Genomic DNA, 26,743 nt, shown 5'->3' with positions numbered 1-26,743 from the left:
CTCACTGTTCATTCCACATAGCCCATAGTAGCATAGAGCCCCTTTTAGCCTCTGATTATTTGGTCAAGAATAGCATACAATGGTTTCTACTACAGGGCCAAATGAGGCTAGCCAGGGATTCATCACTGCTTATTTGCTTGATTTGGCCTAAAAATAATTTACTCTGTGTGATTCTCTTCACATCTTAATCTCAGCGAAGACATAAGGACCTTATTGATCCCTACATGGTTTAATTAACTCGATTGCAGAGGGGTAATTCATCAGGCAATCGTGAAAACAGAAATACATAGAAACAGCAAACACAGATAAACAGAAAAGACACAAGTCTGATCTCTACCACACGAGCATACAGGGCTAAACAGGGCTTTCTTGTTATTTATGTCAGTTAATTTCTCCCAAAGAGCCTTTAATGTGAAACTCTATGTCAGTTGAGATGATTTGCCGGGAGGCTTTGGTTTCAGATAAATGAACAGTGTTTTTGATCCTGGGCTCTAAAGTGGAGTTGGCCCTCACTTGTCCCTGCTGTGGAGAAGAGGTGAATAATCCACTTCCAGTGAAGGGCCCACTCTTCAGCCACATGTCTGAGTGTCTGGAGTCAGTGTGTGTGCTGTTGAGGAGATTCAAATCCTGTTTTGTTTCATGCCTCTCGCTCTCTTGGCATCATTAAAGCAAAACAATGGCGCACAGAGAGTAAATAGCCATGGAAACGCAGAGATGCCTGCAACTAAACACAGAGGCCAGCCAATTTTTCACTAAGCACAGCCGTGTGACCCGCTCTTTCCCACCAAACCACCGCCGCAGGCTGCCTGCAACACACTCGCCCTGACCTCCACCTCCTTCCACACACACACTCACACACAGACACATGTACGGATATACGCGCAAACAAACATACACATACATGTACAACGCCTCATTCAGTCCTCGCCATGCACATTAAGGGATGTGAGCTCAGGGACAGCATTGAGCCTGTCGAGGAGGGTTGGAAAGTGTATGTGTGTGTGTGTGTGTGTGTGTGTGTGATATGCACTATACAGCATAGATGTGTGTATGAGTTTATTGTGTCTGTGTTTATTGTTTTGGGTTTATGTAATAGATTTTATGTGTTTGTGGTGAGCCAGAGATGTGGCAGGGATTTTTTTGGGCTATATGCTTGAGTGTGTGTAGGTGTGTGTGTGTTTGTGTGTGTGTGTGTGTGTGTGTGTACATGCTTTCCCACTTTATGTGTCCATATGTTTGATCTAGGCTGTTTTTAAGGCGGCTTGGAGTCTTGAAGCCAATGTGTCGTACAGTCGGGTGTTTTTTTGTTTGTTTTCTTTGACCGCGCTGAATTTGGCAGACAGGCTGGAAAAGCCATTGAACGTCCTCCATGCCGAACCCCTCCGTCGGTACTGTTCCATCCCAAACCCTGATGGGAGGCTGGCACCGGGGTAAAGAGAGGCCCCCCTACCCAGCCTCCCCTCCATTTCCACCACCATCACACCACGCCATCCTTCACTCACATACTGCTGCCACCACATCTGGGAATGATTTGAGCGAAGGGAGAGAAAGAGAAAGCGAGAGGAGGGAGATGAGGAGATGAAGCTTACATTCAGATATCCTCCGCCCCCTTTTATGTCTCGCGTGTCTATAAAAATTGTGACACTGAGGGATGTGTAACGGTTTTCAAGTCTCCAGAGATAGTTTCTTTTACTTCCCAGAAATTCATTTTGTTGCTATTAGAGTTGTTTATTAGCTAAAACTTATGAGCTCTAATTGTATTTGCTGTCTGGTAACATTTACCGAGCATTCTATGGGGAGCCAGTGGGAACTATTGGGGCCTTATTGATTTCACTGTCTTTCTAGATTGATAGCTCTATCAGACACAGCAATGCTTGGGTCATCAGATTAATAGTGGATTTGTGTTGACACACTGTCTGTCCTGCATTATTATGTATTATTTTCTACATCACTGTTAAGTCACTTGCTGCAGCACATTAATTCGGCAAATATGATTGGTGACACGTTGCAATAAAATTTAATTTGTACATGTAATACAGAGCTACATTTGATTGATGCTATATTCTACATTACTACTACAATTACAATACAAGCTCTATTTACAGCTGTGACTAGAAGTTTCTAGGTGGCACTTTTGCAGACAGTCCAGACTGATAGGCCTACACTGCATTACATCATATTGTATTTTGGTTCAGTTTATTAACATAACTCTCAATGAAGCTCCGTTGCCCTGGAGAAGCTTTTGCTTTGGAAACAGCAGATCTGTAAATTTTCTGCTTGATTTATTTTCCTTTTAAATAAATCTCAAACATGGAGCTGTGTTGTCTCTGAATGTCAGCCCAAATGTTTTGTACATCATTATGGGCCTTGTGGTGTGAGAAGCAATGATTATTCACTGGAAAAAATGGAAATAAATGCAGTGCCATCTCAGACAAATAAATTGGATTATTTTACATGCTTGTTAAAAGTTGCTTGACGTATTTAGCTGGTGTTTTTGCTAACAGTGTGAGAACAGTAGCATGTGACTCTCCTTTCCCTTGTTAAGCTATTTTAAGTGTGAAATGTAAAAATATAGAGTCGTGTCGATTGCAGACACTTTGGCATTCAGTGCTTATTTTATGATGACCATTTGTAGTGAACCTCTACTAATTCTATGTGGATTCTGTGTGTGGTCGGACTTAATGTGGCTCACATTTTGCTTGTCACCCCCTCTTACTCTCAGCCTTACCATCTCGCTCCCTGCCATAGCCAATAGAAGTGTGATCTACCAAGCCCGCAGTAGCCTGTCCCAGAATGGTTCAATGCACTCTAAAATCATCACACTGCATTATATTCTACTGTCAACTTAGAAATATAGAGCTTGTTCGTTTTTACCACATCTCTTGATGATTTTGTTGAAATTATAAACAGATTCTGAGCTGCCATGCCTTACTAGCTGCACAACAAGCACAATCAGTCCTTTGTCGTTGTGTCTTATAGGCCCAGAACAGCCTATTTCTCTGAGTATCAAAAACACTAAATCATGCACACAAAGTGTATAGCTGACAAACACCATTTCAGTTGAACCATTGCATGTAATAAACCACGAGGGAGCATCTGTCTAGTGTGCAGGTTTGTTCTGGTTTCTTATTTACCGCTCACAGTGTCCTGCAGTGGGTTCAGTGCATTCTAAAGTCCTAAATCATGCTTCATCCCATTTGCGTCTATGATTCCAACTAGTTCCTAGGGATATTTTTAGCGTGGGTCTCTTGATGATTTAATTAGGTTTACAAATTATAATTAAACCGCCATTCCTACCGTGTGCCATAGCAGTACAGTAAACACAATCAGACATTCCCCTGCAGAATTGCATTAGGGCTTGGCACTGCCAGACGGCAAGACTGGAAAATCTCTAACTAACTGGCATCAAGGAGCTCCTATTACTGGCAATGGGAAAACTCCCACCATTCTGCCAAGCCCAGTCCACACACACACACACACACACACACACACACACACACACTCACACACACTCACACACACACACACAACATAGACACATGCAGTACACTCACGCAAACTCCTATTTCTTTCCCAAACATACTATAGAGCTGTTCTTTAAACCTTTGCTGACACGTGGATGAAGCAGTAGGCGGGGCTTAGTAAACTGTTATGACTTTCTTCCGCCCACGCTGCCATGGCAACATAACAGTAGTCAATGGTGCATGCAAATGAAGGGGATAGGCACAGTGCTGGCTAGGGACAGTGCCGCTGGAAAATGTCTATGAGATGTGGCTGTTGTGACGTGGATACTCCCTGGTACCCAGATATTTAGCTGCGTGGGTCTTAATCCCTTCTGATTCTAATAACGGGGGTCCAAGCATATTCCCAAATAATAAGAAGCAGTGGGGTACAATTTAGAGGAGCAAAAGGCTGGAAAAATGTTCTAATGCTCCTTTTCTTTTTCCCTCTCCAGTATTGGATTATGCTCTGACGCTGGAAAAGTCCTGGAGAATTAGGATGATTTCATTTCATGGGCACGTTGTGTTGTAATAAATTCAGTCATCTCTCTCTGCATGACCTCTGGATGGGCCGCTGTGGTCGGCCTGTTTTCTCCAACTCTGTCGACTGAGATTGGATTTCAGTATTGTCACAGATGATACACTTTGTGATTAACTCCCTCGTTCATATTGGCCGGAAAACTCTCAATGTGTGTGCTTGCATGTGTGTGTATGTGTTTGTGTCTGCTGGTGTATACCGTGTCTGCTTGCGTTTATACAGTATGTATGCGTGTGTCCACTGCAATCATCGATCGCGTCATGCAAAGTGTCCCCCAAAGCATAATGACAACCCAGTCATCTCTTCTGGTTGACTTTTGGACGGATTATTGTGGTCGGTGTGTTTTCCAACTCTGTCATATACGGACTGTTGTACAGTATTGTCACAGGCAATATATTTTTGGTTCATTCTCATTCTCATTCTCTCCTATTGACAAATAGCTCCGGATAATGTATTCAGTAATCTGCCAATGTTGCTCCCTCATGGGGTCTCTATAGACAGTGTGAGTGTGTGTGTGTGTGTGTGGGTCGGGGGTGGGCCTGGGTAAGCACTGTTATTTAGTATTGTCACTGTATTGTTTTGTTTTTTAGTTTTTTAAATCCAGTCATGCACACAGTTCAGTATATGAGTAACTGTAACTGTGGAGAGGAAGTGTGAGTGTTTAAATGCGCACGTGTGTATGTGTGCACAGTCGTGCATGAGTCATCTGGATTGTTTTGCTTTACAGTTTGAGTGTGTTTGTGTTCGCAAGCTTGTGTGTGTGTATGTGTGGGCGTAGATGTTAACACTGTAGAAGTTAACAAATGCCATTTAGTCGACGCTTGTGTGTGTGTGTGTGTGTGTGTGTGTGTGTGTGTGTGTGTGTGTGCAAAGCACCCTAACCGTCTTACGCTCAAGCTATGTATGCATCATGTATGCAAAGTACAAACCGTTCACACCAAACCGCCTCACAGACTCAGACGACACGTGTGTGTGCTTGCGTGCATGTGTGTGTGTGTGTGTGTTCTCGCATTCAGCCATATGCTTGCATGCAGTTCATTGTGTCCGTCTGTCCCGTTCTGTGCCCCGACACACGGGACGTTCCTGCTCGTGCGATTGCCGTCTCCCGGCTCAGCATTCCTCAGTGACAGCCGGAGGGCGACAGCCTCTATAAATAGCTGTGGATCACTGCAGCTCTCTAAGATCCGGAGAGTTGGGTTTCTGTGAGCTCAGGTGAACAGCAGTATAGAGAATAGAGCTTTAGCGCCACCCCATGGTCAGGCCCTGTCATGTCTCATCGTGGCTTTCAGATGTTTACAAACAAGGATCATACGCAGGAGTTTGGAGCAAGCTATCGTGCGGAATCAGCTTTTCTACATCTTTTTTAATAATTTTGTTCAATAATCATCCCTGCAGTCTGGTCGTTCTCCCTCATTCTGTGTCTGCTTACTCTGGATGATGGTTCGCGGTGCTTGCTGCAGCTGTCATGCCAAGCCCAGTGAAGCTTCACTTCAGGCAGTAAGAGGAAACTGCTCAACAGTTGTCCTCTAGGCCTAGATCAGCTCAGTTTGACTTGAGTAGCCGTCTGCATCTCCAAATATTATTGCCCAGACAAGTATCACAGACTACATAATATGCGTGCAGCGCTAATAGCCTCTCACCCTCTATTTTAATATGCTGATCATGTCTCCTCTCTCCCGCACATTCATGAGTTGGAGTGTGAAGAGGCGTCTACAGTAGCCCAGCACTTGTGCCTGTGACCTACACACCACACACACTCTCTCTCACTCTCCAGTCTCAGATTCTTGGCATGACTTCCTAGTGGTAAAAAAGGAAACATCCCCCCGCCCCCCCTCCCAACCCCTATAATCCCCTACTGCCCCTGTGCCATCTCTGACCCTCCTACAACATACCCAAACTGAGGGGAGCTGATGTCCACTTTATGTTTTGACCACCACTCCATTCTTGTCTACTGATGTTGTTGTATGAGAGAACAGGGGAGAGCAGAAACTCTACTCTCTGGATTAGTTATTGTTTTGCATTTTGTATCATCAGGATAGTATAGATACAGATTCTTTAGTCAACTAGCTCTCCTCTTCAGTCCTGTTTCAATTACTATGCGGTACTAAATGGGGGGCCACCATGCCCCCTACGAAAGAGCCACCCGTCATCATGTCTAACTGTGGTTTCCGTGGTTACCGCACTATCTCGCAGCACCTGAACGACCTGAAGAAGGAAAACTTCAGCCTGAAGCTCCGAATCTACTTCCTGGAAGAGAAGATCCAGCAGAAGTTTGAGGAGAGCGGTGATGATGTGCACAAGAGGGTGAGTAAGAAATTCCCTTATCAGAACTAACTGTGGGAAGGGTTTTCTGAAACATGCAAAACCACTGGCTTTGACTGCTGCATCATTTACTGTACCCTTGTTATATCTACTGTATGTAAAGAATGTAGTGATTTACTTTTAAGTGATTTTAAGTGAGGCAGTGCAGTGCAGTCCTCCTTGTTTTGTTTCAGGGCTGCAGGTTTGTGTTTGAAGGTAACTCTTACTGACAGCAGGTCTCAGGCGTGTCTCTGAGAGTTCAGTCAAACTGTCAAAAACTGTCCTACAGTTCTGCCTGTGACGGCTCAGAGAGGCTGTGGACTAGTGTGTCCCAGTGCTGATGATAATGATAATGAACATTATGAACACATGAATATCCTCAATGTGCATTGCATGATTACCAAGATTACCAACATGCATGTTGTGCATAGATCCAATGTGTATGCATTATGTATAATAAGGTGTATAATTTGCTTTGGTATGCGTTTTACGTAACCATAGCTTCTGTAATATTAGCAATAGAGACTGACAAGATAAGTTCAGTACCTATTGGGTTGAGGCTGAGGTACAATAATGCGGCGAGACAGGCTGTGGCAATGTAACTGAGACTAGTCAAGACTGGTTGAGGAGGCAAATGTGACACCCTAACAGCTGCTGTCTGGCCTATGGGTAATCCAGCCAATTGGATCCCATTAGATCCCACTGACACCACCAAACAGGGTGTGTCTAGTGCAGCACCTTAGTGTCAGAGACAGATCATTTATTTTTACCTGAATGTACACTCATATATGTGTGTCTTTATGGCATTAGTCCAGCAGAGCTATTCACCTGCCATCCTTAATAATGTTGCCATTCGGCCGCCAGTGAGGACAATTTCCTCCTTGCCCTGTCTGAACATTAGCCATTGGCAGACAATCAAAAAAAAACATCCACCCTTGATATTATATGCTACTCCATTATCATGACTTATAGTGTCAGCATGTCCGCTCTAAGTACAGACAGATCAATTTAACATTCTCCACCGGTCTGACCACATTTATACAGAGATTGCCAGAGTGAATGATGCAGGATTTGAGTGCAGGACGTGATCAGCGAGTGTATGAGTTCAATAGCCGACCTTACCTGCTGTTTCATAAAACTGGCAGAACATCCTGCCGTTAATGCCTGTGCCCTTTCCCGACTGAAACAAACACCAGCTGTCTTGTGGTGATGATGAAGCTCTGTGGTGGGACGAGGTTTGTGTCACCAATATTCAGCGGCGCCCTTTCATCTGCAAATATTAAGTCACTTCCTGAGCAGTGTACATGTAAAGGTTGAGCTGGCTTTGCTTATTAACCTGAACAGGGAAATACAGATAATTGTTAGCATGAGGTAGGTCAGTATGAAAACAGACATTGGTTTTTCAGATCGCTGTGCCTTTACTGTGGAAGTCAGGTAGTTTTGGATTGAGTTTTGGAAAAAGATGCACGTTTGCTTTTAAATCCACAGAGGAAATGCAACCATTATGTACATGTTATGTGATGCACTGCTGGCGTGATACTCCTCCTGAATGATCATGTTAATTGTCTAGAAGTTTGGAAAAAAGACTGTGTGGATCCAAGCTAAATAATCTGCTGTAGTGCCTGCCAGATCAGAGAAAGGGCAGAATTGGCAGTGCAGAGCATCTAAAGAGATCCACATGCCTGCCAAGAGAATCACAGTCCTAACTGCCCTTATCTGACTGACCTCTTTTCCATCAGCCATTCCAGACCCAATGACCTACATTATCTTAGCCACAGACCCCCCCAGGCCTGGAATTATTATTTGCATGCATGCGTGCACACTTGCACGCATGCGTACGTGTGTGTGTGGAGGTCCTCGCACGCATAAGCAGCGACACATGAGCGCACCTGGATCTGTGTGTGTCAGTATGTCAGTAACTGGACCTGCTCTGCATGGACATGAATCCATATAGTTCACCACAGGAGCACGGATCAGGCAGTCCGGTCCCGTGCAGAACACTGTACACGACACCACAAATTTTCCCCACAGTCAGACTGCCACACGTGAGCGGACTGACAGGCAGCTCCATCCGGCTTGTTGCTGCCTCAGTCGAGAGCCAAAAGTTAAAAGTGGTGGTGTTGCTGTGTGCAGGAGGGAAAGGGGGGAGAGGGGGGAAGGGGGGAGAGGGGGAGGGGTGGATGGTTACATTGGGGGGTTGGGGAAGAGACAGATCCAGCAGGTGCTCATATCCCCCTCAACTATTTATAGCCCTACTGTGCTGCCAGAGATATGGGTCGGCACGTGAGATTTTGGAAGCCCTCATTTTGTGTTGTGGAGTATGACTGAGCAGCAATGCACATGCGAGGATATAAACACTAATAACTTTTTCAAGATGAATTAGATGCACCATATCACATAAAATAAACTGATGTTGATGTTATGATCAAACTAATATGCTATTGAATCAATATTCTTTTTGATTTTGATTTCATACCCCACACATGTTGCTGTCTTCCTTTCTTTTTCAGAGCCAATCCATACACTACCAGTCAAAAGTTTGGACACACCTGATTGAATGTTCTATGTTTTTCATGATCTTAGAGCCATTTTGATCTAGGGGCTTATGCTTAAATGCTTGAAATTTATTTCTTAGACGAATATAAATAGTGAAGTTGACGCCTATGTATGAATTTCTTTTCCAAAGCCTTTGCCTTTCCATCAAGGCAAAGGGCGGCTACTTTAAAGAATCTAAAATATAAGATAGTTTTGATTTGTTTAACACTTTTTTGGTCACTACGTAATTCCATTTGTGTTATTTCATAGTTTTGATGTCTTTACTATTATTCTAAAATGTGGAAAATAGTAAAAGTAAAGGAAAATGCGTGTTCAAACTTTTGACTGGTAGTGTACATATTATGTAAAATTTGCTCTACTCCCTATCTGCAATTTATTGTTGCATTGTTTGATGGATTTCTTTGTCTTTTCCAGAACATCGAGTTGAAGGTTGAAGTGGAGAGTCTGAAAAAGGAACTTGAGGAGAAACAGCAGTTTTTGGACAAAGCACTGTGAGTATTTTCCTTCTTACTGTCACTGCAAAGATAACCACCGCGCTTCGCATTGCTTCACATTCCCAATGACCAAAATTATCATAGTCAGGGAATCCGCAGACCTTGACTTATTGTTTGCATGCATGCTTGCATTCCCAAGTGTCGCCAACAAATCACCCATACGCAGTTTATTACCATAGCAACCTCCGGACCTTTGTGGACATATTTGAAAAATGGTTTCAAATATTAAACTACTTGAGTTGCACAGATGTGTTGGGATGCCTTTTGGGAAACTGCAAAAACACTCCAGCCTTTCCACCAGCGGTTTGATTGCTACTCTTGAGTTTTCCCAGCAGAGCCCCGCTGCCCTCGGGGCCTGCAGCCTCTCATCACACGCTCGCCCACCGGCCTGCAGACTCACCCCGCTATCACAACACAGCTTAAGCTCTGCGGAATGCCATGTATGGACTTGAGCACCGAAATGCTTTTGAAGAGGATGAAGTGGCTCTGTGGTCTGGGACAGAGTATGAACTGGGGATCAGGGTGAGGAGGTGAAGAGAAGGGGAAGGTGAGAGGAGGAGGGAGAGAGAGGGAGCAGGAACCTGCCTGTGGGTTTGTTTTGCAGAGCGAGGGTATTAAGAAGAGATGGAGGAACAGAGTAAGAGAGAGAGAGAGAGAGGGAGAGAGAGAGAGAGAGAGAGAGGTTGGGTAGTAGTAGGGAGAGCAAAGGGCAAAGGCTGCCCTGTGGTTTGTTGTGCTGCTGAGTAGGGAACTATTTGAGCTCCAGCACCTGTCTATGAAGCAGCTGTCTATCTGTACATGAGTCTCTTAAACTGCACAACTCCTCTACTACACAACTGTCAGATGCAGTCATCCTTTCACAGTGCTAAATGAGTGAGAGTAGTCAACTAAATCAATTTATCCATTCATTATCTTCCATTCCATCATGCAAAACACCATGACTTTAGATTTGACACTACAGTGCTCCATGACAAATGCTACAGAAAATCAACATGTTACAATCCTATCCACTGGCATTATTTGATTGATGATTATCCTAATAGCTGGAGCTAGGAACAAACCATTACCTGCTGTGTTGCAGTATCTGCAATAATTAGTACAATTAATCAATTTAGCACTCAAAATAATGAAAGGGGGCAAACATTGTAGCCCTTAGGAGAGCGAGTGCATGTATGTATGTTAGGGATTCTCTCTCTCTCTCTCCCCCCCCCCCCCTCTCTGTTTCACTGCTTCATAAATAAACCCCCAGGCCACTGTTTATCATTAGAGTTATTAACAGAGCCTGACTGATAGATGTGAGTAGGACAAGCTGAGTGCGACCTGCAGCTTGACTGTTTAGGCTGGCTGTTAAGGTGCTGAGTGTGGAGCCTTTACCATAATAACCTCTGCCTTGTTCCTCAGAGGAGGTCAACAGCAATTTCCTTCTGGAATCTCTTTTCTCCTCTCTCTGGAGAGAAAGTTCACCCTACTCAAGCATTTTGTTATTTATTTGTTTCCTTTTTATTTGGAGTGGTGGACGGCCAAGAGGGACAGGACATGTGAGGAAATATTTCTGTGAATTATTAGAATAGCATTCAAAGCAAGTTTTGAATCATAGGCAGTTTTCAACCACGCACACTTGCAGATTTGTGGTATTTCCAGCATATGTCACTACACTACTGTGATGGATCCCTTGCCATAATGACCATGAACTCATTAATGAAACCAAGGTCCATTCAAGAATAGCCTCCTATTATATTCATACTGCTTCTGACTTGCACTGCAATACACAGATGCATAACTAAGCTACAAAATGAGTATCAGATCATTTGAAATACATGCCAAGTTGGTCATATGAAAGCAGTATATACAGTATATCATGTCCTTCTGTGACATGTCTTTTGCTAACAGTATTGTTGTACTCCGGAAATAGACAGGACTTGAGTTAATGAATCCCTGTCCCAGGAGATCCAGGGAGGTCTGTCTAAGTGACCGGGCATGAATAAATTATGTGTGTTTACTGTCTGAGGAGAATAGAGCCAATAACATAAAGGCTCCATCTGCCTCTGAAGCCAGCTTTTTATTGCATACATCTATTATTCAGTGACATGTAGGTTTCCTTCACTTGGAGTTGATTCTGCACTGACAATTGGTAACTTAATAGATCTGATCATGCACATAAATTGTTTTTTTCATATTTTGACATTCATATAAATGTGCATGAATATGGGGGATTTTTGGCAGCCTTGAGGTTAGATAAGTAAGCTTGTGACCAGAATAGCACCATTTTGTATCCCCAAATCAACTGGGGAAATCTGGGTGGGGGAAGTGAAGAATGTAAACTAAAACTGATGTGCCCTTGAGCAAAATAATTTCACAGCTACTTGCTAAGGGGACAACAATTTAGACTCTAGTTGTACAATGCACTGCAGATACACTGCCAAGCCATTACTTTATATAACAATTTGATCTTAGTCAACTTTCCTGGTTAATAAGGGTTCAATGTCCACGTTATGCTCTGAAACCAAGCACTGTAGTTTGCTGCTTCCAATGTAAAATCACCAATCCTGCACTCCCATAGGTCGACGGCGGAGAGCCTGTCCAATCAGAATGAAGCAGAGCTGCAGCGTCGCTTGTCAGAGCGACAGGAGGAGATCAGCCACATGCAAGAAATCCTAGAGACCAAAGTTCAGCTGCTACAAGAGGTACACACACGCACACACACACACACACACTCAGTAATGTGCTTTACATGGCCTTGAAAAAGAAATAATATACAATATAGAAATGACATGATCATATACAAGCAACTTTTTGCAAGTTCACATCGGTCTGGTGTTAACCATACAGTTACCATCTTGTCCCCCCATCCATGTCATCTTCAGGAGGCCCAGCTGGCGCGAGGCGAGGCGGAGAAGATGGCCTCGCTGGCAGACGCAGAGTCCCAGCGCTGCCTGGCCCTGGAGAGAGAGATGGTGGTGAGGATGGAGGAGTGCGGAGGCTCTCTGGGACGACTCGACCCGCAGGCCCTGACGGAGAAAGACAGGTGTCTAACAACAGCTTACACACGCAAAAACAATATTCACTTTACACACTGAAAACATTTATGTGGCAATTTGCATCAGCTTTTTAAGTAAATACAACATTTTTATGTCTAGCTAACATTATATCCAATATTGTCCAACATGATTATATTGTTGTTTTTTAATCCTGAAAATTTGTAATTTCTCTCATCACATTTTAGCAGTGGGTTTTATTTTGCCATTTTGCTTCTATTTTTTTTTACTGTGCAAATCAAGTAAACTAAATGTCTTATGTGTGTAGCATATTTCATGTAAACACATAAAAAAAACTACTGTATATTGCATTCATATTTATAAAATCCAATGCAAACTGTTTGGTCAAATATTTTGAGAGGCATCAGCAGAAAGCTTTCCAGTCGCCTGTTTGGTGATACAAGGTGTCTGCTGGTGGCTGATGATGTGTGTGTGTGCTATTCACAGAGGTGCTGGCAGCAGTGTTGGCACCGGTATTGACATGGACACTGGCATCCGCTGCTCTAACCTTGTCAGTGACATTCTCATGCCTGGAACAAAGAGCCATGGCTATGCCCTACATACTGTAATTGTCCCAAACAGTGGCTTGGAGTTAGATACTAGTTTAGGTCAGTACTTTAACTTTAACCCTCTCTGTCTGTGCCTCTCTCTCTCTCAGGGCGATCCAGGAGTTGACACAGGAGAAGAACTCACTCGGCCTTCGGGTCGGGGAGCTTGAGGTCAAAGTTCACGATCTTTCCTCCTCCCTCCAGAAGAAGGAAAGGGAAGCTGAGGTATTTTTTTTTGCCAAATCCAAACCCTCTCTGTATTTCTAACCCTGTCTTATCTATATTATTTCCTAAGCCACCAAATAAGCCCTCTGGGTCTCTCGGCTTCTTGAAACAAGTTTGAACAGTTTTCTGTCTTCTATTATACTTCTTTATACTAACTAAACTAAATATGCATACATGTCAAATCATGCCACACATATGGCATTGCTAAGTGACGAATAGACTTAAAATGATCCAGGTTCCAGCCAGGTGAGCCAGTCGCTGAATTCTTCACCTGTTGCTCACATCTCGCCTCTTCTCTCCTCTTTCTATTCTGAGTGAACTGGCTCTAACCCCAGACAGGCCAACTGGTTTAGATATCTGACTGTATTTATATACACATGTGGGTCAGTGGAGCTTTGGCACATGCAGGAGAACAGCACACCTCCATGAAGATGAAAACACGTGTATGTTATGGCTAACAAGGAGAGAGCCTGTATGGTTATTTTTGAACCTGCATTTACTTAGTTCAGCAGCAGACGACTTACTGTACTCACATGATACGATTTAGAATCTGAAATTAACTTTGAGGATATCTCAGTGAGGATTCAGGTCATTTACCAAAGTCTGCAGTAATATGAAATGTGCAATGAACTCCAGTGTGTCTGTTGATATTTCTGGGATCCAGGCACACAGCACATAACACACCTGTTACTAATGAACATTAGGCCAGGAAGGACGCAAAATATTAAATGCATGTTACTTGTTAACGTTAAGGTTTTGGGGAAAATGTTTGGGAAAGCAACAACTTACCTACCAACCACTGTAAAATGTAAATAAATTAGCCAATACATAATATAAAAGTAGTTAAGTGTTTTTTTTTATTGCCTGTTAGTGTGACTGCAAACTAACGCCACCTCTCTCTCCCCACAGTTGCTGCGGTGTGACGTGGGTCAGGAGAAACATCGTACCCAGACAGAGATGCAGGTATGAGGAGCATTGGCAATGCCATTCACTTAACACTCTGTATGAATGGGATCTATTTATACATATCCATACATTTACATTGCTGCAGTGTATTGTGCATGTGTATTTTAGAAGCAACACCCACTGTGGGAACAACACATTTCGTAACTAAATCTCCTTGGCATTGGTGATGAGTTGAACCCATAGACTGTAAAAAAACAGTCTTTGAAACCATGTTTGCTTGTAAGTGCACCATATGATCCCAACCTTCCAATTTATTCCTCTTCTCAGACCGTAGATAGGTAGCTCCACCTAGTGGTATCTAATGCACACTGCGCATATTTAGAGGTGACATGCTGGCACAAGCACATGCATGCAAATGCACACACACACACACACACACTGGGAAAATGATGCAGATCTTATTTTGTTGGACAACTTAACATATGCGATTGAAGACTTGTAGAAACTTATCAAGGGGTCTGATTGAAACTTGCCACTGCAACAAGAGGGAAGCATTTAATAATTTGTCCCATCTAGAGGGGTGTCATGCCCTCAAATCACCTCTGCTTGTGTTGCACATTCTAATATTAGGACTCACTGTGTCTCCCTAGCCCGCATCATGTTTAGCAGCAGCGATCAAAGAATCAGGGTCACCGGGGTGTCGACTCAGACGTACAGTACCGTTAGTTTAGCCTTGGTCTGACGCCACTGACGCCAGCTATAATTATAATCACATCACTGTCTGGCTGTTCAACATAGAGACTCGCTTCATGAGAAGGCTTGTACAGAAGGAATTAGTTGTTTACTTGGCACACCAACAAGTGAGGCATTTTAGAGAGGGAAATCAATTGAGACACCTCGTTTTTTTTCTACCTCTTTAATTCCCTCTTGTCACATTTTTTGCAATTTCTGCCACTTCGAGAAAAATAAACAGAAAGAGCAATCTATCAGCAGTGTTTGGCACTTATCTCTGATTAGGATTAATTGGTATTTGATTGCGTGCCTCGTTAGAGCCGATCAGTGTTATGGTGCCGTGTCTCCCGAGGCCCGCTCTTTGCAGCTTCTTGGGTGACAAATGTAGACACGGGGCAAAGAGAGTGAGCGAGTGAGTCCTGCGGGGGTCTAACACACACACCCAGGAGAAAACAAATCACATCTCAAAACACTGCGATAAATGAAAGACAGATGAAGACGCATGTGTCTCTGAGTCCATGGGAAAGGCATGGCTTTAAAAGTATCTGCTGAAAATGACATAATATCCCTTTTAAGAGCATGGTCCCACTGCTTGCATGCAGGGTCATGTGATTCACTTACTGATTCCAGGGAAGTAAAATCCCCCCCCCCACTCCCTCCTTTCTACCCTTGTTCATTTTGTGTGACATGCTGTGTGAAGGCCAGACTGGGACTGGGTACCCCTGGGAAATTCTTGCCCCGGGAAAGGCATGAACTCATTCCACACAGTAGAGGATTTAATGAACCTGATGGAAAACATGCGGGCCTACTTTTTATTTCACACCCTGCACATAGGGTATACAAAGTTTTACTGGCATGAATATATGTCAGCACGGGGTTTTTGGGAAATTGAAAATGTAATACTTTGAATTACATGGACATTCCACACACACAATGTGTTGACATTAATGACTATGAAGGAATAGAAAAATTATTAGCCATGGCATATTGTGTAGGGCATGTAGAGTCATTTTGTGTCAGCTTAGAAACAGTCCTTAGAATTAAATACACAGTATATTAGATCAAAGGAGGTATCTGATTGCAGCTTTCAATGCAGTAGTCGATCATAGAATTTGAAACTCATTTTATAGTCTTCCTTGACACTGTATAGAGGAGCTGAGCAGCCTCATGAAATACTCCAATACAGGCCAACAGGAATCAAACATGTTTATTAGAATGAATGAGGCAGACTCAGTGCAGCAAGGGCAGGGCTCGGCTCAATAAACCCCCGTTTCCAGGGAAATGGTACGGTCCAGCCTGGCTGCGCTTACAATGCAGAGAGGAGGAAAAAGCAAAGAGCTCTCACTCTGCCACTACTTTCGGTTACCTCAAACGGGAAAAAAATCGCAAACCGGAGCCTCCTGTCTAAGTATTTTACAACATTAACTGAACGGTAGCGAGTTGTGGCTCTCTGTTATAGATTCCCTGCGCGTGCGAAGGTTAACATCCGCGAATTCTGCCCAGTTTTCCTAACTACCGCGTTATTCATCTTCTCAAATATAGACGATCTTTGGTTCATGTCAACGTTGCCATCTCGTTCATGTTGTGAATGCCTGATGTGTTAAAGCGCCTGGACATCTGACAGCCTCTCCCATCCTCATCCGATGAACCGCTGCTATCAAGAGGCGAGAGGATAACGGGAACGGAGAGTCTCCGGTGAATTCTAGTTTCCAAAACGTCGACAGGAGACATTTTTTTTTTAACCGGAGAATTCCGTGTTCGTGTCGGATTATAACGGGGGTTTTGCGGCGGCAGGGAGATGCTGTCATTTAAAGAGACTTCAGTGATCTGAGCTAGAAAACACGACGATGACATCAGCGGTGGATCGTTCTTTCAAAGGCTTCAACGAAATAAGGACAGAAATCATTACAGTTTACTCCGGCAACAGTTACATCGAGGAAGTGAAAATGTAACCCATGACACTGAGATTCATTCATATCCGTTCTGCGTAGAAATCATGCGCTTCTTCGTTGAATTTACCTTGAACACGCTGTCTGTCATGATTTGTATTTTTTTAATTTGATAGAAGAATTGCACGGATGCTGATGCTGCTGGCTTATATCTGCGGTAGCCATCTCCATCGTACAGTAACCTGCTTTTTGGTCGGTGAATGCATAACCCACGTGGCTTCCTTATTTATCGACCCATTCTGAATACGTTTATTGTTCCGCTGCCCCTGTGGCTGACTGCCAAGCCTGTTAAAATGACTGAATAGTCTACTTGTTTGTTTGGAGGCGTGAGATCATTCAGTCTGTTGCACCTGCAAAGGCTGGTGGACCACACCTGCACAAAGCTCCAAGACAAGGAGGTGCCACTGTGATGTTACATTTAAAAATTTAGTGTATTTTATATTTTGGATCAGAAGAACTTTTGATTTCATCCCACCAGCCAAAGCAAGTCTCACACCTCTTAAATGTTATAGAATAGAACTGGGCTTTCAAGCATTATTGTGTTATCTATAATAATTATCACATTGGCACATGCTGATGTCTTCCGGATAGAGCAAACCATATATCTTGAATGATTATCAATTGAGTTCAATCAGCCAGTCTATTAGACCGCACCCGAACAAAGCTCCCCTGTGATGCTGGACGTAGTGAAGATGAAGGAGGTGTGCAGGATCTGCGCCCGCGAGCTCTGCGGCAACCAGCGGCGATGGATCTTCCACCCGAGCTCCAAGCTCAACCTGCAGGTCCTGCTGTCCCACGCTCTGGGTCGCGAGCTGACCCGGGACGGCCGCGGCGAGTTCGCCTGCTCCAAGTGCGCCTTCATGCTGGACCGCATGTACCGCTTTGACACGGTGATCGCCCGCGTGGAGGCCTTGTCTCTGGAGCGCCTCCACAAGCTGCTGCTGGAAAAAGACAGGCTGAGGCAGTGTATCGGTGGCCTGTACCGCAAGAACAACACAGAGGACGGTAATGTTACTCTCTCCGGGTCCAGTGTGGGAGTCGGGACAGAGGTAGGGTCGGAAGACTGTCCTGTGGTGGATCTCTCCGCCCTGCAGGATGTGAGATATTCTGAGATGATCCAGGACGATCTAACTTACTCTGTGTATGAATCATGGGCCGATAAGGAGGACCCAGCCCTCGACCCTCAGCCCCAACATCAACACCACCACCACGCCCATCACCACCACCACCAGTGCCCAGGATCAGACTCCCTGCCTGGGCAGAAGCCGAGACGCTGCAGGGGTTGCGCGGCGCTCCGTGTGGCTGATTCGGACTACGAGGCGGTGTGTAAGGTGCCTCGCAGGGTCGGCCAAAGGAGCACCTCCTGCGGACCGTCCACCCGCTATTCAGCCGGTGCCGCAGGGGCCGACGACCCTCAGACATCCTCTGGAGGGTCAGACGCCACGACCATCGCCTCCGAGTCCCCTTCGGCCGGGCCAGAGAGCGACAGGACCTTGTGTGAGAGGATAAGTCCCAGCCCCACATCATCTATAGAGTCACTAGACACTGCCGTGGATATGGGCTGCCCTTCTACCGCACACAAAGAGAGGGATGAAGTTGAACAAGAAAGAGAGGCAACAGGAGAGAAATATCCAGAGGCTCCAGTGAGAAGGGACATTGTTTGGGACAAGCCCCCAAGTGAAAGCTGTCTCTCTGTGGTTGACGTGGTACTGAGCCTGATGAGGGGCTGGGAGTACCGGCCAGTTAAGACCCAGCAGGGCAGCAAGCTCCCAGTTCTGGTCAAAGCCAAACTAGAGCAAGGCCTGTCCCTGCCCCTTCCCATCCCACTGAGGACCCCCTATGGAGGGGCAGTGGACTGTGAGCTGTACCTCCACCACCCTGTGCCTGAGGTAGTGACCCCATCCGCCCAGCAGGAGCTGCAAACAGAGCTGGCAGAGATGGAGGAGCAGTGGCTGGATGACTATGTGCAGTGCGGGCCGTTCCGCTTCCAGCAGGTAGCTCGATATGAAACAACCTAGGACATCAGACCCTGCTCAGCTACGCAACACAGTGTAGTTTTCATTTTTAACTTTAAACATTCTCACTTTTCATAGGAGAATCAACAACTAATCCTCCATTTGTGTTCCAACCATTCGGCGAGACTGAACGAGGTCAAGTCTCTTTTGATTGGCTGTCTTACTCATCTCCTTCGCCTCTTACAGAGCCGAACACAGTCGGCTCCTTGATTACCCTCAAGGGCAGCATAAATACCCCTCCTCATCACTATCCTAGCAGCACTGTCGTTGCCATGGGAACTGTTGCCAAGGGCTGCAGCGGTACCTCTGTGTAAAGGCTCTGCTCAGTCTGATCCAGCTTAATAACTTCTATTGTCGTGTTAATGATTAGTCTGAATCTAGCATTACATGCCAGGCTTACAGCAAACGGACACAAGGCTGGGAAACAAGACAAGTCTATTATATGCTTGTGTGTTGGTCTATTATAAGGCAATAGACTATGCTGGAGAATGGCCCTCTCATACATGTATGAATGAGGACATTTACATCCCAGCCATTCATACACTAATGAACGCTCTGTTACAATAGGTTAAGCAAAGTATCTCAAACTAGAATATTGTCAAATGAATTTCTGTAGTCAATGATAGGTTTGCTGTGAGTGCTGGCCTTTCAACCAGAGGTTTATTTCCTGGGTTCACAATAGCAGGTAGTAAGTAGTGCTCAGCTTGACTGTGTGTCCCTATTGGCTAAAAAAATACATCCCATCAGCTCACATATATTAACTGAATAGAGTAAACAGTCTACAAAGGTAGACTTTCTATTTTTTTCTTCTTTCTCTCTCTTACTCTTTCTCTCTGACCACGTAATGTTTAAGACATAGATCAGAAACTCAGCTGAGGATCGCTGTAGAATTGGTTGCATATACTATTAATAGCACCCAGAGGGCCCGGTGTCAGAGTATCATTACATAGATCTGTAAAAACAAAAACAAGGAAGTCAACAACATGCTGCTGTGGTAACAGCCGCTTCCCCAGGAAGTCATCCAGCAGTGGGATGACATCACTTTCCACTCTCACTTAACACTCTACATACTGCATGGACAGCTGCCTAACATCGCCCACACTTAACACAGTCTGAGTGTGTCTGTGTGTGTATTTCATGAGTGACTGAAATATTCATGATGCCCATATCATACCTTCAAATATTTGAATCCTCTATACAAACAGTGGCACTGGGGGATTCAGACTAAATACTGAATTGTTATTGAACTGTACTGACATGATTCTTCCTCTGTCTGTGTGTGTGTGTGTGTATTGTAGAAGCTAATTGATGAGCAGCAGGGCCAGTTGAGTCAGTATGAGAGTGCTGCAGGTCAGTGTGTTGGTGAACTGCAGAAGGCCCAGGACCAGGTCCGCTCCCTCCAGGCCAAGATCAGAGAGAGTGAAACCAGGAACCAGGTGCAAACACTTAAACCACCTTTAATCATTACACTTCATCCACCTGAATCTGCTACTAGATGAATCTGCATGAAACCTCCATATATATGGGACAAATCAATGACTGATTTCTTACAAATTCAAATAATATTTGTCTTTTATTATTTTACAGTGTCATAGTTGTCACACTCTTTTGATGCTTGCTAACGTGTGTGTGTGTGTGTGTGTGTGTGTGTGTGTGTGTGTGTGTAGAAGCTGCAGGAGCGTCTTGGGGAGATGGAGCTGGAGCTGCGGTCGGCCAGAGAGGAAGCCCAGAGACAGGAACGCAACGTCCAGAACCTCACGGATACTGTCAGCTCCAAGGAGACAGAGGTAAGGAGAGAATAATGAAGGTGGGAGGGAAGGGGAGAGAGCTAGAGAGGAGTATGAAAAAGAAATTGGGTAGAGATAATGGATAGAGCGAGGAAGGAATACATTTGGAGAGTGAGAGATTTAGAGATTGAATGTGGGAGAAAGAATGGGAGGAAAGGAGAGCAAGACACTGATAGAAATTAAGTGTTGAAAGGGAAAGCACACAAAGAATGCACAGTTTCAGTTTTGCAAAATGTTTATATATGTGTGTGTGTGTGTGTGTGTGTGTGTGTCCTTCCCAGGCTGTGGAGTTGTACAGGGTGATTGAGGAGCAGAATAAGATGCTGTGTTCTCTCAAAGAGCTGGCCAACAGAAACCAGCTGCAGCAGCTCCAGGTTTGTGCTTAACACTGACACTGACTGATACCAGGATGTAGTTCTTCTTCACAATTCAGCATATATTATTACTCTAATACTGACAAATAACCTTTGTAATATGTAAGAGGGCTGTTGGAACGCTACAGTATTTTTCTGTTATGTTTTCTTTACTTTTTCATTTAATCAGACACGTTTAATCACTTAAGAACAGATTGTTATCTTTACTGGTGATATATGATTTTCTATAGTGCCCATTAGTTCCAGCTGGCAGGACACAAACCCATACTATCGTTTTCTGTCTACGGACCCCATTCACTCTTTCTGTGCTTTTTTTCCCTCTCCCCTCCCTTTCTCGTCCTCTATCTCCTACCTCCTGATTTCTCTCTCTCTCTCTCCTTTTACATCCTTTCTATCCCTCTCTATCCCCGGGGGTTGGGCTGTAGGTGTCCGGGGCAGAGAGCATCCGAGGTCAGGGTGAGGTGCTGGGTCTCCAGGCCTCGCTCTTCCAGGCCCAGCTGGAGCTGCAGGCCGGCCAGCGGGCCCAGCGGCAGGCCGCCAGGACGCAGGAGGACCTGAGCCGGGCCCTGCAGCGCCTGGAGACGGACCTGCAGGGGGCGCTGCAGCACAGGAGGGAGACGGAGAGACACAACCAGGTGAGAGAGGGAGGAGTGTGACTGTGACTGTGTGTTTCCAGATGCACGATGGGTGGGATGCAGTATAGTTAAGAGTTTGTAGCATCTAACCGTGGTGGGGTTACAATATAACCACTTCATCAGCAGTACAGCTACCTCGTCAAATTCTATTACATTACTGGGGATAGTCTCAAAATGATCAAATTAAATAAATAGGAAACTTCCTTTCAGGGAGACTGCAAATGGTAGTGAGTGTATTTACTTGATGGGCTGTCTATTGAGAAGCCCTGCGGTTGTGTATGAGCATTTAGCATTCAGTATTGATTTTTCAGTGACAATTATTTGGAGTTGACAAGTGTTGATTGGAGAGTTGTTTATGCACTCATATAGATTATATGGCTCTGGTTCAAAACTATCTAAAGAGTTCAATTAATTCTGATGGGTGTGGAAAACATAAGCACAGTGTTGATGTTTTTTTTACTGACTTATTTGAATTAACACTGCTGTGTAAGAGTATGTTGTAATAAGTCTATGTTGAAGCGAATGTGCGACTTCATTTACACAGCTCTCTGTACAATGTCCTGTCTTTTGTTCAGGAGCTGCAGCTGGCTCTGGAGACGGCCCACTCTGCACTGCTGGAGAGAGAGGAACAGCTGAGAGAGAAGGAGGGAGAGAGACAGAGGGAGGAGGAGGAGAGACAGAAGACCATCAGAGAGCTGAGGGCTTTACTGCAGACCAAAGAGCAGCTAGTAGAGGTTTGTCAGACACACATACTGTACACACACACACACACACACACACACACACAGCATAAACAGCCGGCCTCATGCCTACACCGATACATAAACACGCACAGGCACCAAACCTCACACACATTAGAAGGATGCATTTATGTCCTTATTGGTTATATTTCACTCTATCAGTCAGGTTTATCAATTAATCAATCAATCAATCAATCAATCAATCAATTAGTTATATGAAGATATATGCGATGATGCAGATATTATAAGACTTGTTAGTTGCATGCATGCACACACACATGTACATTTATCTTACTATACTTGTAAGGGCCTTCCATTGAGTACATTAATTCCTTAATTGCTAAACTAACCAAATTCTAATTCTAATCTTAACCCTAAATCAACAAACAGCCCCATGAAGAATTGAGGACTGGCCAAAGAACACACACACACACACACACACACATGCACGCTGACCCACTCTGCTTTGTTCTCTACCAGGACTACTCTGACTTGCTGGAGCAGCAGCATGACCCAAAGGAGAAGAGAGACTCTCTGCTTCAGAAACTCCGCCAGCGCATCAAGGACAGAGACAGAGCACTGGAGGTAGACAACACACACAAACACACCGACTCACCAACACTCCAATATTAATCAATATTGCATCTTCATCTCAATATGATAACTTACTTAGAATTAGACTTGGCTTTTGTAAATCTCTTAATCTGAACGGTGTGGTTGAGAGTGAAATTGAAATTGGTCCTATTTCGTTTGTTTTATTTTGTTGTTGTTGGGACCTCATTTGAGAGGTGTCAGGCATAGTGATGATTGACAGTTGTGTCGTCCAATCCGCAGCGAGCAGTGGATGAGAAGTTCCGCTCTGTGGAACAGAAGGAGGAGGAGACGCGTCGGCTGCAGCTGCTACTGAGAGAGAAGGAGAGAGACCTGGAGAGGCAGCGCTGTGTCCTGGCCAACAACGAAGAGACTATCACTGTAAGAATACACACACACCTATACAGAACTTACACACACACACACACATGCTAACACTCCCTCCCTCTCCTCGATTTGTTTACTTCCCCCACCATTCTCTCTCTCTCTGTCTCACACACGCACCACCTCAAATCCATCACGGTCATCAACGTTCTTCTTGTGTGTCTGCCTCTGTGTGTCTATGTGTGTGTGTGTGTGTTTGTCAGAGCCTGGAGGTGCTGGTGCGTGGTAAGGGTCTGGAGCTGGAGCAGGTGTGTGAGGCCTGGAGGAGCGTGCAGCGGCAGCAGCAGGAGAGCGAGGAGAGGCAGAGTCGCAGTCTGAGAGAGAGGGACACACTCATCAGCCAGCTGCAGACGGCGCTGCACACCCGCACCCAGGAGGCAGAGGTGAGGGGGGGACCAAAACCCTGACCTTTAGACCAGGAGGGACACAATTCTGGAAGGAAATCAAGAATATACCTTGTGCGTTTATGTCAAAATCCTTCTTCCCCTTCCCTCTCCTGTAGGATCTGCGTCGCTCCCTGCTGTCCCAGATCCAAACGGGACCCAGCGACGTTCTGGAGGAGTTGCGGGCTCGTCTCCAGCTCAAGGACAGGCTCTTCCAGGAGGTGCTGTCCGACCGAACGCGGCAGGCCCAGGAGCACCAGGAGCAGGTCCAGGATCTGTTCAGCACCATCAGTGCCAGGGACCAGTACATTCAGGTACTGGAGATCAGCTGAACAGAAGTGAACAGGGTCTGCACTCAGGTCTAATATAGTAGTAGTAGGTGAGGAAGGTGAAAAATTGTGAACATAAATTAGAAAAAAGAAAGTTAGGATATCATGGATATCATGGAGAAGTAAGCAAGAAGTATTCTTACTGGAAAACTGCTAATAATAAAGATAAAAAAGATACTGTATCAAGCACTTTGAGGTTTGATGGTCAACATGAGCTTTAAATTCCATTGTATAGTAATGTGAGACTCTTTGAACTGGGTGAATTTTCTCACTCTTCCATCCCAAAAAACTCCATCCTTTGGGCCATGTAAGACCTGCTCTTCCTTAATCCTCCTCCAGGACTCGGCGGGCCGGCTAGGTGAGGTGATGAACGAGCAGACGGTGAGGCTCCAGGAGCTCCGCAGACAGCTGTCCTCAGGTTTCCAGGTGTCGGGGGTCGGATCGAGCTCTATCTCTGGACCGGACTCCAGTGTGGAGCTGCAGGCCGTGCAGGAGGAGCTGCATCTGGCCCTGATGAGGGAGAAGGAGGCCCAGGAGGAGAGCAGGAGTCAGGCCGCCACGCTGGACTCCCTCACCAGGACGCTCCATGTTAAGGAGGAGATCATCAGGGTCAGTATGAGAGAGCGAGGGGATCTTTGTGTGTGTGTGTGCACATGTGTAAAAAAAGCCTTGGCAAATTGTGCATAACTTTACCTAATTGTGTGTGTGTGTGTGTGTGTGTGTGTGTCTTCCGTGTGTACGCCCACATGCCTGTGTGTGTGTGTTCATATTTCAGGGCTTCCAGAGGCAGATGGTGGAGCCGTCAGGTCTTCCTCTGGTAGAGAGACTGACCCAGGAGATCCAGGAGCTGAGGGAGAGCCTAGTCCAGCAGGACGTCCCCCCAGCCAGAGGTCCCGTCTTAGGCAGGGACAGGCCAAACAACAGGCAGCCTGAGTTTGGAGGTGGGCATCAGAGAAGCATGGGCCAGTATCTGTAATGGCAGCTCCCCAGCAGCAGGGGAACGGTGATTGTGGTGGTCAGAGTGGAGTGGCGCATGGTGGTGGTCCTACTAATTTAACAGGAATTTAACCCATGGGACTTTCTGGGTGACAATGCTAACACTGAACATTATTTATTGTAACTAGGAATGGAACTTCATGGATTTTGGCTTCCAACTCCAAGCCATTTCCAACAGATCTCAGTTCTGGCTCGAAAAGGCAGAACATTCATGTGTGAAATGTCTCTTTCATAAGTGAGACATTTAATTTCAAGAGTGTAATGTGGGTATATAGAGGGATAGATCATCTACAGCAGCAGGGAGTAGTGGTGGTTGGGTTGGAGAGTGGTGGCAGTCTTAATACTTCTAATTGAAGAGTTCTATTCCAAAACACTGTATATGCATTTTGGAATAAAAATCATTACCTGAAATTCATCATTCAGTATCTCTAAAATGCAGACGATCCAATCTGTAAGCAAGAATTTAGGTACTATCTCCTAAAAAGTGCTAGCATTTGTTTTAATTTTGTGCTTTCAATCATTTTGTAAGGGTGTCACTTTTTTCAAATGATCTCATTTTGGAACAAAACTCTTCAATTTAACCTCAAGTACTCTGGGTGTCTTTCTGGGTGATGACTAGTTTGGGAATGGCTGCAAAAAATGTTTTATTTAATCTCTTTGTAAGGTTTTACTGCAATTATCAATGTCGTCATTATTATGATTTTGCACAATTCATTTAATTGTTTACTGTTAATATCCCAAGAGATTTTCTATTTTGTATGATAGTCAATATAGCGTTATTTCGTTTGTGAAATAGTGTTATTGGGTTTTGTATCTTAATATTTGGTCATGTATACTAATCATAGTAGATTACTGTATGTGTGTGTGCCTTTGCATGTTCAGCAGCATGTACATGCCGTTTCTGAATGGCGTAAATTGTATGATAACTCAATCCAACTCATATGAAAATATAATCACACCACATTGCTTTTATGAATATAATACCAATACTGAATTTACTGCTGTCATTTATGTAGAAAATGCTTAGATGAATGTTTTCAAATATGTGTTTGCTTCTGTGATTTTACGAGACTCAGTGCAATTCAACAACCATGAATTACCTTTAGCTGTGATTCATTTTTAATATTAATATAAAATTGAGCGTCACACTGGAGCACAGTAAGTATGAGGGTCATTTTCTTGGAATGTAAAGTGTATTTCATACTGTATGTATGCACAGTCTCCCTGAGAGGTTTGAACAGCATGAAAAGATCAGTCACTTCTTTTTGCATTGCAGGCGTTCCTACAATTTCTCCTTATAAGCACATTATAGCAGCATATAGATTCATATAGACTCATTCAGAACCTTACATGTTATTGACGAGTTCAATAAATAAACCTACAGTACTCTCTCTTATGCATTGGTTTATTCAGCAGGTGTTCATGGTTTGTACGGTTCAACTGTCCCCCTCTGCTTACACATTTATATATTGGCCCAACTTTTATTTGTTCCCCTCCCATGGTACAGAAACACATCCCTACTGTATGTCTTTCTCCAATACATTAATCAACTCTTCTGTTTGCTACAGTCAGGCAAATGCACAGACTAAAAAGAAGTACACACTAAATGCACAGTAACTTAATCAGTGTCCAGTTTCAGAGGAATAAATGCACTCCTTTTCTTGTGTGTATTCATGCATGTGTGTGACTCTCAGACCTAATTAAGATAGAGAGCATATGTCACAC

General features: G+C 44.5%; 1 protein-coding gene across 1 annotated transcript in view; it reads left to right on the top strand.

Annotated features, from left to right (window-relative positions):
• The window catches only part of pde4dip (phosphodiesterase 4D interacting protein), a 72,303-nt gene that overhangs the window by 19,792 nt on the left and 25,768 nt on the right, over positions 1 to 26,743 (top strand). Inside the window, exons 4-20 of the mRNA XM_078285503.1 lie at positions 6,232 to 6,342; positions 9,310 to 9,386; positions 11,950 to 12,073; positions 12,254 to 12,414; positions 13,083 to 13,197; positions 14,107 to 14,160; positions 20,098 to 20,235; positions 20,467 to 20,586; positions 20,868 to 20,960; positions 21,386 to 21,595; positions 22,171 to 22,329; positions 22,816 to 22,920; positions 23,170 to 23,307; positions 23,514 to 23,693; positions 23,813 to 24,007; positions 24,362 to 24,631; positions 24,798 to 24,963. Coding sequence (XP_078141629.1) covers positions 6,232 to 6,342; positions 9,310 to 9,386; positions 11,950 to 12,073; positions 12,254 to 12,414; positions 13,083 to 13,197; positions 14,107 to 14,160; positions 20,098 to 20,235; positions 20,467 to 20,586; positions 20,868 to 20,960; positions 21,386 to 21,595; positions 22,171 to 22,329; positions 22,816 to 22,920; positions 23,170 to 23,307; positions 23,514 to 23,693; positions 23,813 to 24,007; positions 24,362 to 24,631; positions 24,798 to 24,963 — 2,416 coding nt within the window. The remainder of the gene's footprint in view (positions 1 to 6,231; positions 6,343 to 9,309; positions 9,387 to 11,949; positions 12,074 to 12,253; positions 12,415 to 13,082; positions 13,198 to 14,106; positions 14,161 to 20,097; positions 20,236 to 20,466; positions 20,587 to 20,867; positions 20,961 to 21,385; positions 21,596 to 22,170; positions 22,330 to 22,815; positions 22,921 to 23,169; positions 23,308 to 23,513; positions 23,694 to 23,812; positions 24,008 to 24,361; positions 24,632 to 24,797; positions 24,964 to 26,743) is intronic.

Source organism: Centroberyx gerrardi, chromosome 9 (assembly GCF_048128805.1).
Source record: "Centroberyx gerrardi isolate f3 chromosome 9, fCenGer3.hap1.cur.20231027, whole genome shotgun sequence".
In the NCBI taxonomy this organism is placed as follows: domain Eukaryota; kingdom Metazoa; phylum Chordata; class Actinopteri; order Beryciformes; family Berycidae; genus Centroberyx; species Centroberyx gerrardi.
This window is presented reverse-complemented; position numbering and strand designations above follow the sequence as displayed.